Below are 17,923 nucleotides of genomic sequence, written 5' to 3' on the forward strand. Positions count from 1 at the left end.
AAAATGTTACTATCTTTGCAGCACTTTGAACAGTAATTGTGGCATTGCTCCTGATGAGTCTGTGGCACAAAGTAAGTAATAAAGCCAAGGAGTCTTCAAGCTCAAGCTGTGTGATGAATAGACTAAGCAACTGGATAACCCCCACTTTTTATCATGTGTGGAAGGCCACCATCAGGCAGATTGTTGGCCAGATGGATCTACTGGGCACAACAAACTTTTGATTGTTCAGGGAAAATTGCTAACACATCTATTGCTTAATGTAGAGACCTGGTAAGAAAATGAAATGTTTCTCATATTTTGTTTTCATGTCCACACTCTCTGTCTGTCTCTCCATCACAAATATTGAACTTAAAAATTTAATTTGATTTAATGCAAGAATACATACAAAAAGTGATCCTAGAGACAAATCATAATATAATAGCAAAGAATAACTGGTAAGTAAAGATAATATACAGAATATTCTTCACATTAGTTTGCAACAGCAGGAAACAAGACTACATTTTGTTTTTCAGGAAATTATTTGAAGAAATGTATATGATATATAGACAACTTCATACAGACATCTTTTGCTTTGCTCTAGAATTTGTATCGCTATCTGTCTGGGCTCACTCTATAAGAATGGCAATTCTGAACACAGTATGCTTGACAAAGTCTCTTCTAAGATTTTATTATAAAAAGAATATAATTAACTGGAGATCCACTCATCTCAAAATAAGATCTGTCTTTGGCATGGAGAGTCTCTACATCATGAGAAGTTTAGACGGAAGGGAATGAAAAGGTGTTTTTAAATGAAGCTTTATTAATTTATGTCCTCAATATTCAAATACTCTATTTATATCTTAATATATTAACTTATCTTGAATGTAAAAGTAAATTCCCTAACCATATATTTAGAAATATATAGGGCCTAGCAATGAGTATAGCCAGAACCTCTTCAGCCTTACTCAGCATTTAGGAAGAAAAGCCAGAAGACAGAATGTCTCCCATGTTTCCTAGATCATCAACTGGACAAACAATGCTACAACAATCCACAAAACTCACGGATATAGGAATTATTATACTGAACAATTTACTGGATGAATGAACATCCAAATACCTGTGAGAATAATGCTGAACACAGACACTGCCACAATGACCACAGAAGGAGGGTAAAAGCATAGGAATATTGGTTTGTCCTAAGGAGGACCAATGTATATAAACATTAAGTTACCAACCCATGGCTGGCTGCCAACTCCAGCTGAAATAACATATTTGCCCTAGGCTGCTCTGGCAGTGCATTTCCCATATAGAATTATAAGAGTCTCACCCATAAAATTTATCTACATTAAAAGTACAAGATCAAATCCTAAGCAAATCACTTTCTAGTAAAGAAAAAGAACAAAAGAAATCATGTCATTAAATTCTTAAATTTTAAAAACCTGTCTGTCCTAGAAAATGCTGTTCTTGAAAACACAGGAATAGGCAAGCCGGACTTTCTTCAGATCCTGCATCACTCTAGGATGTATCAGGACAGCAGCCAAGTCTCCGCACCCATAGATTTCATATCATTCTTTCCTTAAGAGCTGTTCAGTCTTACTGAAGGCAGCAGAACTGCTTGGAAGCATAGACTTCCAAGTGGACAGTATTTGCAAACATTCTTAGACATACCTGGTTAGCTGATTCATCCTTTCCCACAAGTATTACAAAAACCAAATCTGACCACCAGAACAAATTGAAATTTTAGTATTAATATGTAGAAAAACAGGTCAAAAGAATGGAAATGTAACCATTGTTGTTCTTTTATTTCTTTTAAATTGAACCACCATTTCGCTTAATATTTTATTTCTACTATTTAACGGAGACAAGAGATTCAATTAGTTACCAGAAGGAAGCTAGCAGATAGCAAGTCTTTATTTTGAAGATTAAGGTGTGGTGATGCAAGTCCTAGTTCTATAATTGCATTTAAGATGCCAATATATTTCTGAAAAAGTCACTGCTCTTTTTTTTTTAATAGGTTTGTGATGCAGAAACCTAGGAAAGTCTCACAGATCTTAATTCCTGTTGACACTTTTCTTCACTAAATAAATAGTAACTAAACTGTAAGAGGCCAGGAACTTAACATTTAGAATAGAAAAGACGATTATCACGACTGTAAAGATTTCACTATCCTCCTATCATGAACAGTGAAGAATTCTCAAGAACATCCCTGGACAACGTGAAAATATAAAGGTTCTAACAAAGATGATGTAATTTATTTTAGAATTATTAGAATTAGGTAGAACACACAAGGAGGAAAGTCAACTAGGCTGATCCGCAAACTTAATCACATCTTGGGGACTAGAAAGTAGTAAAGGTAAAACGTAAGACAGGAAAACTCAAACTGTAATTGACTCCCCATCCAGAACTAAAAGAAACAACCATGAACAACATTTCTGTACAATAGCCACTCTCTTACACTATCCATACAGATATGTCCCTAAAAAGCAAAACACAAACTTTGCTACAGTTTCCAAGGGACAGAGAAGGAATTGCAGCATGGCAGTTGATGTATGGGAGAAGACGAAGACAGCAACAGCTAGCTTAGCTTCAATAAGTGGTCCTTCAACGTGAAATACTTCACAAGGACTGTTGACATTGACCTTACAATTATTTCTGTTAGGACACTGTAGCACCTTCTTCAGCTTTAGCACAGGGTCCAATTAGTTGTCTAGGCAAGGAAAACTAAAATTTTTAGAGTCAGTTACTTTCAGAATAATAACAGGAAAAAAGTTTGTAGAAGCATAAAGGAAACAGTGTCCACAGCATTGAAATAAACAGTTAAGGCTTGCTCTCAGATTTCCGTCAGCCTGCGTCACTGTCCACATCTGCAAGAATGAAGTGTGCCACAATGTCACGAAGGTCCTCCTCTGGACCTGCTTGAGCAGGGCTGTCTTTCTTAGTACGTTTGGTTCTACTGTCTGTTTTGCTTTGTTCTTAGTAATCCACTTCATACATCAAGATCCGTCATTCCTCACAATAATACTCTAAATACTACAAAAGGAAATAAAAGGAATCTGTCTAACACACCATTGTTTATGGTACTACTCCTGATTTCATATTTGATAAGCATTATTTGGTATTTGTGCTTGTAACTTATTTCAATTTTTCTATCAATTTTTCCATCAGCAAGATTTAACTAGTAGTGATTTTCCAGGCTTCCAATAACAATTTTATTTTCAAATTGCATCCTTTACTATACTAAAACAAATAACTGCTATTGTCCTATAGTCTTCACTTGTCTTACTTATTCTGTGCAGCAACAGAACAAAGTAGATTTCTTCTATTATTTAAAGCAAGAATGTACAGAAATTATAAGCAACTAAAAAATATAAACTTTTACTTTCCCTCTAAGAAAATACCTCTGTTTCAGAAGCATCTTGCCTTTACCTATTTTGTTTAGAACAGACTATATATGCTATTACATAAGTGAATAATAAGTTCTTTAGAACAACTAATACCAGGTATGTCGATTTAAAATGCATTTACAAGTGTTACAGTAACTGGTACTTAACTACTCTGGTCATAATTCTTTCTAACAACTGTATAAATCAAAATGAACTTTTAGAGATCCTGTGTAAACCCTTTTAGATGTTCTGATTCTACATCATACATTAATGCTCAAAGAACAGCATTTTAAGAAATTATCAAGCAAATATATCAAGCAATAAATATCATATGTAAATAAATACATTTCTCCCCCTCATCTTTGTCTTACACACAGAGTAAAAATTTCCCTTTTCTGGTCTAGCTTTTCAGTAGTAGAATTCAGCAGTCCAAGGTTTAGCAATTATTGCACAAATTTTAGAAGCTGCTCTTCCTCCAACATTTTTACTCAGAAGCAGCTCTAATTACATTGATGAAATAACTAGAAATACCAGTGCATGATAAACAGACTTATATACAAATTATTTATGCTGAAAAGCCAGGAAACTTTCTGGCATGAAAGGTTTCTGGAACATCAAAAAAACAATCCCCAGACATATCCAGCTTTTTACGTGCATCAGTGAAATCTTTCTATGATGCACTGAAGCATTTTAATTTTTTTTATTTTAAATCAGCTTTTCACACAGCTCCAATTTTCACATATAACTATGATTCCAAGGTGTAATGAGAGCTAGTTCCATATAAAGACCATAAGCACACAATCTAGTGTGTAGTATATTGTAATTAAGACCAGTGATTCAATACCTATTGCTACTGGCCAGGTATCATAGCAACCTTGTGTCACTGAATGCTGCTGGAAAACTGTTCAGCACCAGCAAGACTGCTTCAGGAAAATCTACAATGGCACTACAGATTGTCAACATCTGCGGGGGTTGTTACAAGGAGGACAACAAAGAAGCCTGCTTTAAAACCCCCTATGCTTAGCAAATTCACAGGGATGCTACAGTAGCACTACGACAATGAAAAAATGCAGAGGAAGGAAAGCCCATGTTTTGTCCTTAGTTATGTAACTTATGCTCCCACATCCCAACAGCCACCTGTATAAACTGAGAGCTGAAAACACCCTGCATTACCACGTTGTTTATGTATATCCCCAAAGTATTTTTTTTTAAAACACAAGCATCATTCGTCACCAGTATTAATCTGAAAATAAAGAGACCCACTTTTAAAATAATATTTAAACTTCCACAAATGAACTCTAGATAGTCTTGTATAAATCTGCAAAAAAAGAAAAAACAGGTTACTATGAACAAGAACCCAATATTGATTTTTCTGCGGTGCAGTAAAGCATCTCCATTCTATTTGGCTGCTGTCAAAGCCACTCTTTAACAGCTGGAGTCAAATTGCACTATTTACAGCGAGAGCCCTTGTCAAGTGGACCATAAGTATTCTAACAATACACTATTCAAATGGCACTTTGCCACACAAATTGCTGACTTGATGAATACCCTATGTCAATGACTAAGGCCAATATAAAAGTTTCATTTTTATGAGAGGTTTTACATTCACATATTAAGTAAAGCTTTCTTGAAGAACTATTAAGCTATATATTTTGGGTCTTTTGACATTGAAAATAATTAAAATCTGTTTAAATATATCAAGGGGATTTGACAACATTAATATGGATCTTGTGTTAACTGCATTTGTCACACTCATCCGTTATTGGTACTCCCACTGGCACGTGCAGCACAATAAGAGAATTAAAATGGTCAAAACACCATGAAATCAAAGCATTCTGCTTTTGTATCTGTGACTTACATGATGACAAACGTTTCGAAAGAAAGCCTTTGAAGCTGGCCTGCTATGTGAGGATATTCTTCTTTCTTAGGACAGAGTGAAGAGTGACCATTGCTTTGCAAATGTTATTTTGTCTTCAATATAATATTAATGATACAAAAATGTAATAATAAATATTAAGAAAAAATGCTGAACCTTACTTGCAGTCTTCAAGTGGATCACCTTATTGCACAAAATAAGGATCACTCACAAGGGTAATACCAACAGGACAGAATAGCTACTCCTCACTTTTTTCTGTTACATAAATCTTCTGAAATGGAATACTTAAAGAGGCTAAAATTGACCACATTGTTAATAACATTTCTATTTAAAAAAACAAAACCAATGTAGCATGTTGTTAAATTTCTAATACGCAGTTTACCAAAGAAGCAAATTGATAATGAAATACTCATATACATGCACACTCAAACCTTTTGATAATCTGAAAGTTTCATGATAGTTTCATCTATGTGGTCATTACACGCTTACAAATACAGTATGGAACACTGATATCCACAGAACTCTCACTAATGTTAGGAATCTGGGTTTCAAGAGACTATTTCAAGATGCTAAAACACAATGATCCAAAAGAGTCAACACAGCACTTTTTGAAAAACCTAAAGAAAAAGTTTCCTGCGTGAGAACTTAGAAAAACAGCGGACTTCATAGCAAGCCTCCATCTCAGTAGTAACAAACCGGTGTTAAGAAAAGCTGTGGAGCTCCACGTTCCTTTTTTTGGTAGCCTGTATCGGGCTTCTCGAATAGCATTAAGGGGACCTCCATTGCTCCATTCCTCCCAGGTTCAGCTACACCTTATACATTTAGCTGCCAGCATCTCCCACACCAACCTACAGAACCTTCTCTAACGGGGACGGAGGTGAGAAGAGGTGCTAGATGTAAATGGATGACAGATTTTTGATGAATGAAAAGTGGTTCCCCAAGTATAGAACTTCATTTGTTAGGAAATTAGACTAACAAAACAAGACTGTAATAACAAAAGTGAAATAAATTTAAAAAAGGTATTTTGACAGTCATAGGGAAGTCTCTCAATAATATTCTCTCAATAAAAAGTTTTCATTGGGACAAGACAATTAATGAACAAAGTTTAAACATAAAAATGGAATATTTTACTGAGAAATCAGAGCAGCCAAGATGTATGTCTGATCAAGAAAAGCGCTATAAATTATTATTACAACTCCACTGCCACCTACTATGACATTACTTACAATTTAAGGTCATAATTACCAAAGCATATTAAAACTCCACACTTTAAAATTTACCAAAAACTATTTTCCCATATTCCATGAACAGCACGGGTTTTTTTGCCAGCCACTTTGTTAAATCCATGCAATTTTCAATTTAATAGGTATGACCAAAATTACATTCCAAACATAACTACTGTAACTTTTTCTGCTGTTCCTCTTTAAAAGGCAAGAAGAAACTATTCCTTTTAATAAACTAACAGTGAGATCAGATTCTGTGTCAATGGCCAAGTAGTGCACCATCTGCCACACAACATGCTCAGCAGGATTACGCTCTAATAAGACTTTTCAGAAAATGGGATCAAAAAGAACTTTAGAAATCAGACTAAGGTTAGTAAAAGGTCAAAGACAAATATTAAGAGTTAAACAACAAGCCTTATAAACTCAAAGTTATCTGTAAATTTGTAGGTACAATAAAGAAAAAGATCAAAAAAGAAAATTCAAGAATGAGGACTTGGATTAAGCTGTACTTTATCAGACTGCATTTTGGAATCTCCAGTATTTCATTTACCGTAGCTAATAAAGCCAGAAAAAAAACAGAGACCATTCTGAAGGCTGTTTCCACATGCGAGTTGAAGGAAAGCATTTTTCACCTTCCCATACTTGTGGGAAGATACTTTTTAGCTACACTCAGGGTTGAGGAATAGCAGACATTACTGCCTTTGTTTATGGCAGAGAATGGAATTCCCTAAACACATTGATTAAAAAGTGTCAAACACAAACAACCAACCTTGGGACTCTGTTCTTGTATCAAGAGCTCAGTGACTTTATTCACTCCTGATGCACAAGCAGGGTTTTCAGAGAAGTGTATGCACCATTGTCTTTCAACTGAATAAGGTAGTACCTACCTTATTGTATGTGAGATTGTATTAAATTTGACAGTTTTAATAATTGCTTTTTGCATTTAGCAAATACAGGCTTTTAAAATATCTACATATACCTGATAAAAACATAGGTCTATCTAGGCCACAAGCAAATAGAATGACTATTGTATTTTTAACCTTACGTCTCATTACATGGTGTGTCTGTGCTAATTTTCTCAGCTTTAACACCACATTGACACTGGTTTCAGTACGGTATTTCCTTTTTTTTAAAAAAACATGAAAAACAAAGAGCGCATCTTTTCCATCAGTCGCAATTATTTGGTTTAACGACTTTTGTAGAAAAATTGTTAGATAAAGCTAAGTACAATCCCTGAACAAATCTCTCCTGAAGACTTTTGTACTATTTACAGCCCAGTATCTCACAAGGAACATCTCCATCCTCTTTTTAACCAACAAGGTGACAAATTCAATCACACTCATATAAATGTAAGGCACTCGCACTCCATTCTGCAAGGATGTTAACAGAAAACAAACACCCAATAAAAGTTAGCATTGAATGATAACAGCAATCTGCAGTTTCACAGAAAAGCAGTAATGCAAATGCCAGTAGCGTGGTACCATGATATGCTTTTTCTCCAGACACAGACATCCAAACCGGTGGGTTCAGTTGCTCTGAGATTACTGCTAAGAGGCACACTCATAAGCCACAGGCACATGGAAATAGGGTCTAACTACGGGTGCTAGGTCTCTGTGAAAATCCTTGAGATGAGCTACTGGTGACCTTGCATAAGGCACTCCTCCACCTTCCTCATTTGTTCTATGAAATGGGGTTGAAGGTATAAGAACTGAGCCAGTCAGAACTAGCCTTTATAAACGTAAAGCCAGGCCTCCATGCCACTTACATAAGGCTACACGTCAGTGACGGTAAACGGGTAAACAATTTGGAACACAAATCATTGCTCTTGAGAAACGCTTTACTCTTCATTCTTACCTTATGTGAAGGTTTTTCTGTATGACTAAGATTGTAAGAGACCATGCCATGCTTGTAAGAGCTAGAGTGTTTGTATCCAGCATTTCTATTTCTTTTTGACCCTTGAGACACAGGAAGTAGAGCATCTGCCACTAAATATTCTGAATCTTCAATGGAAGCAAGAATTGCTTTGGCTGTTTCACCTGTTTCATGTCGTTCCAGTGTGCCTAGAGAAACACAACAGAAACTGTAATTTTTTTCAGGGAAATTCACTGTTCCATATTTCAGCATAAATCTCATAGTATTAATGTAGTACATTCCATGCGAGAAGATAACTCATGAAACATGTACAGATGAGCCAGCTAATTTCTCATTTTCTGGGCTTTAAAAATGTAATTTCACACAAGGGTCTATCCTACAGCATTGCTATTTTAAAAAAAACAAAAAGATTTCTAAAAAAAAAAAAAAAATCACTGCAGCAAATACCTTCGATTCAGACCACAAGAAACTTAAGATATTTTGTACAGTGTGTGAAGTCAGATATAGTTTTCAAAAGAAGAAAATTCAGCAGAATACCACTTGCCCTAACTCTGTTCAAAACAGTCATTTGTTTTCTGTCTCACCAAGCCCTCACAGAACATCTGTATCATTAACAGTGTAAACAATAACACATTTATGTAATATTTTGGTGCTGTCCTCTAGTGTTCTAGATTACAAATAGCAAGGGAAAGCTCAAATATTTCCTTCCATTCCTACAAACCATCTTTACCTCTGACACTTCTGAAACACTTGAATATACTACACGTAGCTTAGTAGTCAGGAATATGACTAGGATGTTTCAGAGGCTATTTCATCACTTGTGTGGCTCTAGGCAATACCTAGGTTACTCAGTCATATTCTTTTAGTGATAATTTTATTTAGTAATATTTACTTCGTAATTAACATTAAAGATTTCTAAACCGAGCTTAAATTATTTGAAATGAGCTCCTATTATACAATATACATTTCCTGTAGGAATTAAACTCATAAGAAATTGTTGAAATGGGATGTTTCCTACAAATATTGGAGATAAAAGACATGTGAAGGATTTAAAAAGTATTAAGTATGTGCTATAACTTGAAATGTTTTTTCCCTTAAGTTTGAATACTTTGTAGCCTCAAGTAATACAACATGAATTTTCCCTTTCACTGCTACCAGAAAAAGTGTGTAACATTGAAGTTCTATCAGTAACACCTGCTAAAAATATTGGACTGGGATTGAGGGATCTTATACGACAAGTGTTTGCGTGTACGTGCGTATAAAATCTCTGTATCTGAAATTATGTCTCTGACACTCATCCATTTCTGTTCACTATACTGTCACTTCAGTTATTTATACGGCCAAGAGCCTTTGAATTCAGAGCAGAAGAAAGTAATGCAACTACTTCTTTGTCCTCTAAAAATCAATCGAATACCACAGATTACTATAATATCGCGCTGAAAAAACAAGGATCTACCCCAGTTGTTTTTAGTATGTCATTTTCTTCATCCCTTCCCAGGATTTGCAGTCAGTGTCAGGGATCATTACAGAACTGGATATTTACTGGAAGGAAAGCAAATCGCCTAAAGACTTCTACAGTTGGAGTGCCTAGAGATACTCCAAAACAACACTAGCTACGAAGTTCCCAATATTGCCACACTTCAGCGTTTCAGGAACACAAAACCTATATTCACAGACGCCTACAAGGAAGGATTATGCAATTCATACTAGACATGTGAGCAAACTCGCATTCTGAAAAGTTTTATAGTGTTTGCAAAGTGAAGAAGTTTAGCAATAACACAGTAACTCAGCTAATGTTTTGCCCTCCTTATACATGCAATGTATTCTTTAAAGCTATAAGCATGTCCTGTTTCCTCACAGAGCTCCCTGCATCATTCAGAGCAAAAGATGAACAAAAGTCATGAAGGAAGAAGTTGTTCTACCTTATTGTTAAGTGTGAAGAACTAAGCTTTCTCTACTGCCTTCTGCATCCAGTTCACTATGCAGGGAATATTTACAAGTACATACACACACATATACCCATCCTTGTTTTCTGTATCACTTTTGTTTGTACAATTCACTGCTAGAATACTCAAGGGCTTCAGAAAGACTATTATACAATATCCCTGTGAAATTACTAGGTATCAGGTTATTTTTATGGACAAGGATCTAAGGCAGATTATAATAAATTTTTTTATTAAAAATTTTGGGGGCACAGTATCAACATTTCAATGACCTGATTATACGTACTCTTTAGCATTAGACAGAACTTCAAAACAGGTTTTGCTAGCTCCAAACGCCTCACCACCAGTCATCCCTCAGAGTCAGACTAGTCTGTAGAATAATCTTGTGGATATGTAATAGAATGCAATAATTTAATTAAGGCAAGAGAGGACAAAACCACGTTTCCAACAAAAATCAAGATCCGAGTTGCCTGACTTTTAATCCTCCTATACATGCATATATATCCAGGACTAAAAAATGAAAATACATTTAAGACCTGCATTATTTTGCATGTATCAGAACTTCTTCCCTAACAACAGCTTCAGAGCAAAGTTTTCAACTTCCAGTTGAAGGAAAAATTTTTAGTTGAAAGAAAAAGAACCAGACCAGAATAAGTCGTAAAGTTGCAGAGGATGAGGCCAGTAGCATTTCAGCTTTGAAGACCATGGCCTGAATGGGAGAAACAGGCAGTCTGGATGTACATGAAAGCAAATTGATATTTTCTGTATTTTGCACACACATATCTTATTTTCAACAGTTTACAAGTGTACTTCTACATATTACAGACCTATGGATGCAGACTGAGAAACAACCAAACAGGTTGTTGGGTCACTGAATACTTCTGCTACCTACCAAATTCTAAGTGTCAGTGTTCATGTTATAGCAAGCATACCATTTTGTATGTGTAGTTTGGACAAGAGAAAAATCAGCTTCTCATCAGCTGAAAAAATCCCAAGAAATACGACTTGGCCTCTCACACGGAGGAGTTACAATATTTTTTATTTTTTAAAGCACATTTATAGACAGGAACATTGAATAGAAAACAATGCCCTAGACAACGAGCTTAGTTTCTTACAGACAGAAGGCTATGATCTCATAAAATCAATTTCAAAAACTTAAAGTTCCATCTTTAAATCTTTTCTGTATCAGTTGTAACAGCTACCTCAAATCCCTTATATGTAGCACCTTCTAGAAGATTGTTCCTTTCTTAAAAAACATGCTTGCTCATATATACCTTTTAGTCATGGGTCTCGCTCTGTGTATACGTATATTTATATGTACAGATTCAGGTGTCCATCTGGACCTGCAATAAAAGGGCACAAAGTGCATAGGAAATGAGCGTGATAGAAGAGGGTGGGTGATGATAACAGTATTGCAAAGTATTTATTTTGTCCAGTGTACATTACACTTCTTCAGAGCCCAAAATACTAATCTACAGAGGGAGTAGTTGGCAGAGACAAAATAAAGGAAGAAATCTGTATTTTGTGGTTCCTGAATATATCTTTAAGAGAAATAAATGGGAGGGCAGGGAGCACAGCGCAGGCAGAGTCGGGGGAAGGATGGAGAAACGTGTACATGTGACAAAGGCATTCTGACCACTGCAAACAGTCACAAGAATACTGAGCCAGGGTGGTTATTGTTCAGAAACAGCTATTTGTGAGGAATACGTTGACTCTGCTTTTAAAATAAAAATAAAAATAGTAAACAAAAGAAACAGCCTGTACATGGCAGTACAGGAAAGAGGACAGAAATAAAGACAACTCTCAAAGCTGAAGTATTTTAAACACAAATGAGCCCCAAAGCTTTTGATTAGGGAGCAAAAAATAGCGATGGACGAAAGGGAAAAGACAGGGTTTTCTACCTAGCAGCAACACCACTGCTATGACTCCATTCTATACATGCAAAATACAGGAAAAGAAAGTCTTTATCTCTCTAAAGCTGTGACCATGGCAACCAAGTCTCAGGAACAGACAAGAGTGGAGTATTTCAGTCTACGGGGCAACTCTGGACCCAGATGTGACTGGCTAGACACCGTTACAACATCTCATTCCTCTTCTGGACCAAGTACTACAAATTGTGTCTCTTGGTGTTAGTGCTGTCCATGCAGTTCTCTGGGTTCTGCTCATACGGAATGATGCATTTTTACTGGGGAGGTCACGCATATTATCCTGCCTCAAGACAAGGTATTCACTGATGTCACGTGACCTGTCATCATCAGGCTCCAGCGCTTTCTGTTTGCTGTCACAGCTAAAGTATTGAAAATCATCAATATTGTGGTGCTGCTGTGACCCAGTAACTCAGCTGAATCTTACAGCATAAGAGTGATCTGTGGATGAAAAATGGTTTCAGAACTGATTTTATTTTAAAAAGCAGGTGGTCAAGAACAAATCCTTTTCTTTACTAGCAGCCAAAACAAAACACTCACCTTTCAAAACAAGTATCATCTATATATTAGTTGGTTTACTTTCCGTCAAGATCTTCCTTTCCATTAATACCTATTTCACTTGAAAAGAAACTCCCACCCACTTTCTTCTATGCTGGTAGAATTAGGCAAACAAAAATTTTAAGTTCCTCACTAGAAGATGCTTGAATTTCACAAGTCCACCACCCTGCTCCAAGACAGTTGTCAAGCAATTTGCTTAAAAAATTTCTCCTAACTGCTAGTGCTACCACTCCAGTATCAAATGGTCCAAAACAGATGGAATGAACACGGCATTAAGTAAGCATATATATTTCCAACCAACATCAAGACAAAAGTAAATGCAACCTAACCAACAGAAATGGGACAGATCAAACAAAACCCAGCCTATTAAAAATCTAATAATCTTTAAAAGGATATTTTACATATAGGACTAGATTAACAATGGAGATGCCCTGTGACTACAGCACTGCTTACAGGGGCAGGTAGGGTGTCTTGGCAGACACTCCTTGATGGTTTTCGCATTTGGAAGATTTCTGTCCTGTAGTGCAACTGCTGTACATTACTGAAGTTCTTCAGACTATACATTTCAGAATACCGTTAGCAAACTATTGCCAGAATATCCTTCACCTAAAGAAAGCAAAGAACAACAATACAAAGAAAACTACTGGAATATCGTATATGATGCAGTTTCACATATGTAGGTAAAAAAAAGCAGTTCTCCAATGCAGCCAGTCCTTGTCTCAGGATTTCTGCTGCAGACAACAGCCCAAAAAAAAGGACATTAAAACTCTCCTCTGTTCTCCCTGACTGCACCTAAGCTATTCTAAACAGCAAAGGACAATACTCCTGTAACAGGAATTGTTGATACAGTTAAGAATACATTGATGTATTGTTTCAACGACCTGATTATATGTACTCTTCAGCATTAGACAGAGCTTCAAAACAGGTTTTGCTAGCTCCAAATGCATCTACAAGTGCCTCACCACCAGTCAGCCCTCAGAGCAGAGAATGTGCTCAACTAGGCTGAACGGAAAGTGGGCAGCTCTGGACTTGGAAGAGATGTGAGCAATTTCTGTCTAATTCTTTAGAAATTTCTGAGATGTGGAATGAGGATGAGAATCCATCCCTTAGTGTCTGGAATGAAAACCCTCCCTGATATGAACTCTTCTGTCTGACTGCATTGACCATGTCAACCAGTTCTCATTTCCACTGTTAATTTGGGTTTTGTTTGTTTGTTTTAAATAATCTTACTTCATTATTAATAATAATATAAGAATGAAGATCAACTATCAATTGTAAGACACACATCCTTTTAAAGAGACATATACCATCTACATTCCATTCATGTTCCACCTAGTATACATAAATATATAAAAGTATGTGTGTGTATATATACATAACATGTATAAAGATACCTGACAATTCTCAGTATAAAAGTCCTTAGCTTCTACAGATTGGGAAACTTCCCTTTTTTTCTGATAGATTTTTCCAGGCACTGTTACCTTTACTATTCTACATCAATAAGTAGCTACTGAACAACGACTCAAATTTAGAGAACTATGAAACATTCAAGTGCAAGCTACAGACTAACCTGAGGCTTACATGTATAAAATATAAGATGCCATTTAACAGGCAAATTATTAGTAAAGTTTTAAGTTAAGGCTGACATATTAAAACAAACCCAAAAAAAACCCCAAACTCTGAACTTCCACAAAGCACATATATGCATGCTTACGACTTATTTTGAATCATTCACATTTTCAAAACATGCTAAACAAGGTTTCCTCATCCTTTATGTCTTTTAGAAAGGTATTTAAGTGCAGAAGAGCTACAGTAAAATGGCAACCTTCCATCTTATCGCATGTAATCATTTGCATCATACAGGTAATTTTCAACATACCTTGAATTTTGCCAAAGAGCTGCTTTCTTAGAGAAAGATTATCTAAACCAGAAATTGTTTAGTGTTACAGCATTCTTGGCCCAAGAAGTTACCTTGTCTCAGTTCAACAGTGCACATCTGGGTTACTGGTTACACAGTGGTTAACTCACTCCCTTTCACTCCTTTTGCAGGTTCTCCCTTTCTCCAAGGATGAAGATGGAGGTGGGACAGAAATCAAGAAGATCTCAATCCAGTCTGCCCTGACTATTAATGTTGAAGGTCAGAGCATGACCTAAGAACAGAAGAACTAAATCACTAGAGCCTTTTTCCAAATACAAAAAGCTCCCTTCAGGGGAGATACAAGCCTTTCAGAGTCTTCAATTAACTCCTCCTAGTAATGCAACAGGGTACTTCATATTTGAGCTGTAGTTTTGTAAGGGCTATTCTTTATAGTTTCATAAGGGATGATGAAGTTAGGTGAATAACACTGTTTGAGAGATCACTAGGACAAATATCAAATGAGATCTATCTGTCCTAATATCAGAAAGAGTATGCACAAAGGTGTTTTTTGTATAACCAGGCAGACTTTAGGGCCCATGTTCTGAGTGCTTCCACAGGTGTACCTGACTCAAGACAAATCTGTTATTTAAACAAATTACTTACCAATATTACATTGTGTAATTCTAAAATGAAGAAAGCAAAGATCGTGTGGGTGTGAATTGAGTGTATGTAGAATTTGTGAGTATGTGTACAAGACTAATCGAATGACATGACTTTTCTCTAGTTTCAGTCTAATCTTATGCTTTAAAAATTTTACTCAAACTTCAGAGTGTCATTGAAAAAAAAAAAAAACACAAAAAATGAATGAAGGAATTTGTCATATACCATCTCTCCCTGAAAAACTTGCATCTTTCCAAAAGCCTTCTAACGCTTGAATGTTTTCATTCACATCAGTTATGGCAACTACATTAAAAGTTTAATTTTATTATCCAAATATCTAACAAGAGTTCACTAAAACAACTCTGTAGGCATTTCTATCAGGTAATATTTATCACAACTTGGCATTTTTGAAGACTTACGGTTTACCATCAGTTAAAGATGAAGCTCATTGCCCTACTCACTTCAACAGCACAGAGACCAACCCGGTGCCCCTTCCTAACAAAAGCATTTCACAGTTACTGCCTCTTACTCCTGCAAATATAAAAATGTCTTGGATTTCTGTCCAGGGGCATAGGACCCTACACACAAACTTTGTTAGCTAGGAGAAATTGAATTAAAGACTTCACAGAAACTTTTAAGAGGCTTTTTTGTTCCCAAACAGGTAAAAAATATGCGCATGGTGTTTCACAAAAGACTTACCAGATGTAGTTACCAAGCCCTCTGAATTTTGCATCAGCCCAGATCTTTAGGCTATGCAGAGTTCATTGAAAAAAGAAAAAGGTAGTGACCACTATGACTTTGACCTCAGCTACATCACAGCCTCTAGCACGTGAAACAGAATGACAGGATTTATCAGCTCGGCCACATTCACCCACTGAAATCTAATTCTGACCAATGACCTGAAGAGAAAACGAGAGAGACAAAGATGGAGAGATAGAAGAAAAGGAAAATGAAAAAGAGACTGTAAATCACTAACTTTTACAAGGACAAGAGGATCACAGGAGTGTAATTATTGTTGCTTCTACAGTTATCTAGGCATAAGTGTATAGTAAAATAATGACTGGGTTTACTTGGATAGAGTTCTGAGTTCCATTAAAACAGTACAACTTATTTCCTCACAGCCACCTGATGAAACCTAAGCCTTAGTTTTCTAAACAACTTAATGACTAATTTCTTTACAAGGTGAGAAAAGTTGTCAGACATACAAGTGAGGGTCTACCTAAAAAAACCAACCAAACCACCAAAAAACCCCAAAAAATCCCCAACAAACCCAAGCAAACCAACTCCCACACACTCTGCAACTCATGCACAGAGGCTTAGAAGAGTTATTATTGGTGGCACCAACTATAAAAATATTGGAGCATATATAACTACAAACAAATTATCTTTAAACAGTGTTTGAAAATGTTCCAGCATGTTTGACCATCAATATGATGAAAGGTTTGATCTATAACACCACTATGTGCAGAGTAATTTCATCTTCTCCACAGCAAGGATGCTTCTGAAATAGAAAAGGTTTTAAGTGACAGTTAAAATTGCTCAATGTGGCATTAACATTGCAAGAAATTTTTCAGAGTATTTCTGAACTCTCGTCTACTTTTATAAACATTTTCTTTTCTGTGATAGAAGTGACCATAAAGATAAATTTGACTAATGCTAGACATGGCATATTTTATGAGGGCTGCCAGTCTCATTAAAAGCCTGTTTTAATTTACTGATACCTGTGTAGGTTTCAAATGGTTGAACTAAAAGGTTTTCTTGACAGCTACCTTAAGGTGGTGTTTTGGTTTTTTTTTTCCCCCTCAGCAAAAGTGTTTCAAAACATTTCTCATTCATGCTAAAGTCATGAAACACAGGGATGTTTCATCTCAAAGTATGGAGTCAAAGCTGACTATTGCACTTTGAAATATATTATCAATGCTGCTGTATTGTTCCCACCACAATGACAATTTTAATTGAAGCACCATCACCTTTTCTGTTCTCCTCTTCAAGCAGGAGAGGTCTACACAGAATCCAGCCCACATGACGACATACATAGAGTCATTATAGTAAGTGGAAGTGATAGTCTTTCACTTACCTCTGTTAAAAACCCAAACTATACCGATGTAGAAAATCATGTGTAAGTATCAACACAATGCCAGATTTGCAAAGACAGGTGGTAACACCAAAGAAAATCTCCAAACTGAGGTACCAGGCAGTTTTATGCAAGTCTCTGGTGCATCGCACACATTAAAACACGTTTTTTTAAAATGATGTAACACCTCCAGTGATCTAAGAGTAATGCTATAGAAATCACTGGCATTTTTAAGATTCCTGCTTTGCTCAGATGCAGAAGTTAGAAGCCAAGACAATTGTAATGCTTCTGCACTTGAGAGGAAAAGGGCAGAAATATTGTTACTAAGCTCTCAGATACTGTGATAACTAACATGGCAAAACTCAAGAAACTGTATTATATTCAGAAAAGGATTCAAATAGGGCACAAAGAGGGAAAGCAACAGTGTGGATAAAACAAAACATTATATAGACATGTATTTAGTAATTGTCCTCAAGAGTTTAGAGGAATATGAAAACTAAATGCAGAACTGCACAAATCTAATTTGTTCCATTAGATTTGCACAAATGTTCTTAACCTGAACAACTCTGAAC

At 36.0% G+C, this 17,923-nt stretch overlaps 1 protein-coding gene across 1 annotated transcript in view; it reads right to left on the bottom strand.

The window, feature by feature from the left end:
- Nucleotides 1–17,923, bottom strand: part of WDR72 (WD repeat domain 72) — a 109,304-nt gene that overhangs the window by 65,579 nt on the left and 25,802 nt on the right. The window contains exon 13 of the mRNA XM_009948463.2: nt 8,316–8,521. Coding sequence (XP_009946765.2) covers nt 8,316–8,521 — 206 coding nt within the window. The remainder of the gene's footprint in view (nt 1–8,315; nt 8,522–17,923) is intronic.

The sequence above is a fragment of the Leptosomus discolor genome, chromosome 11 (assembly GCF_034619465.1).
Source record: "Leptosomus discolor isolate bLepDis1 chromosome 11, bLepDis1.hap2, whole genome shotgun sequence".
In the NCBI taxonomy this organism is placed as follows: domain Eukaryota; kingdom Metazoa; phylum Chordata; class Aves; order Leptosomiformes; family Leptosomidae; genus Leptosomus; species Leptosomus discolor.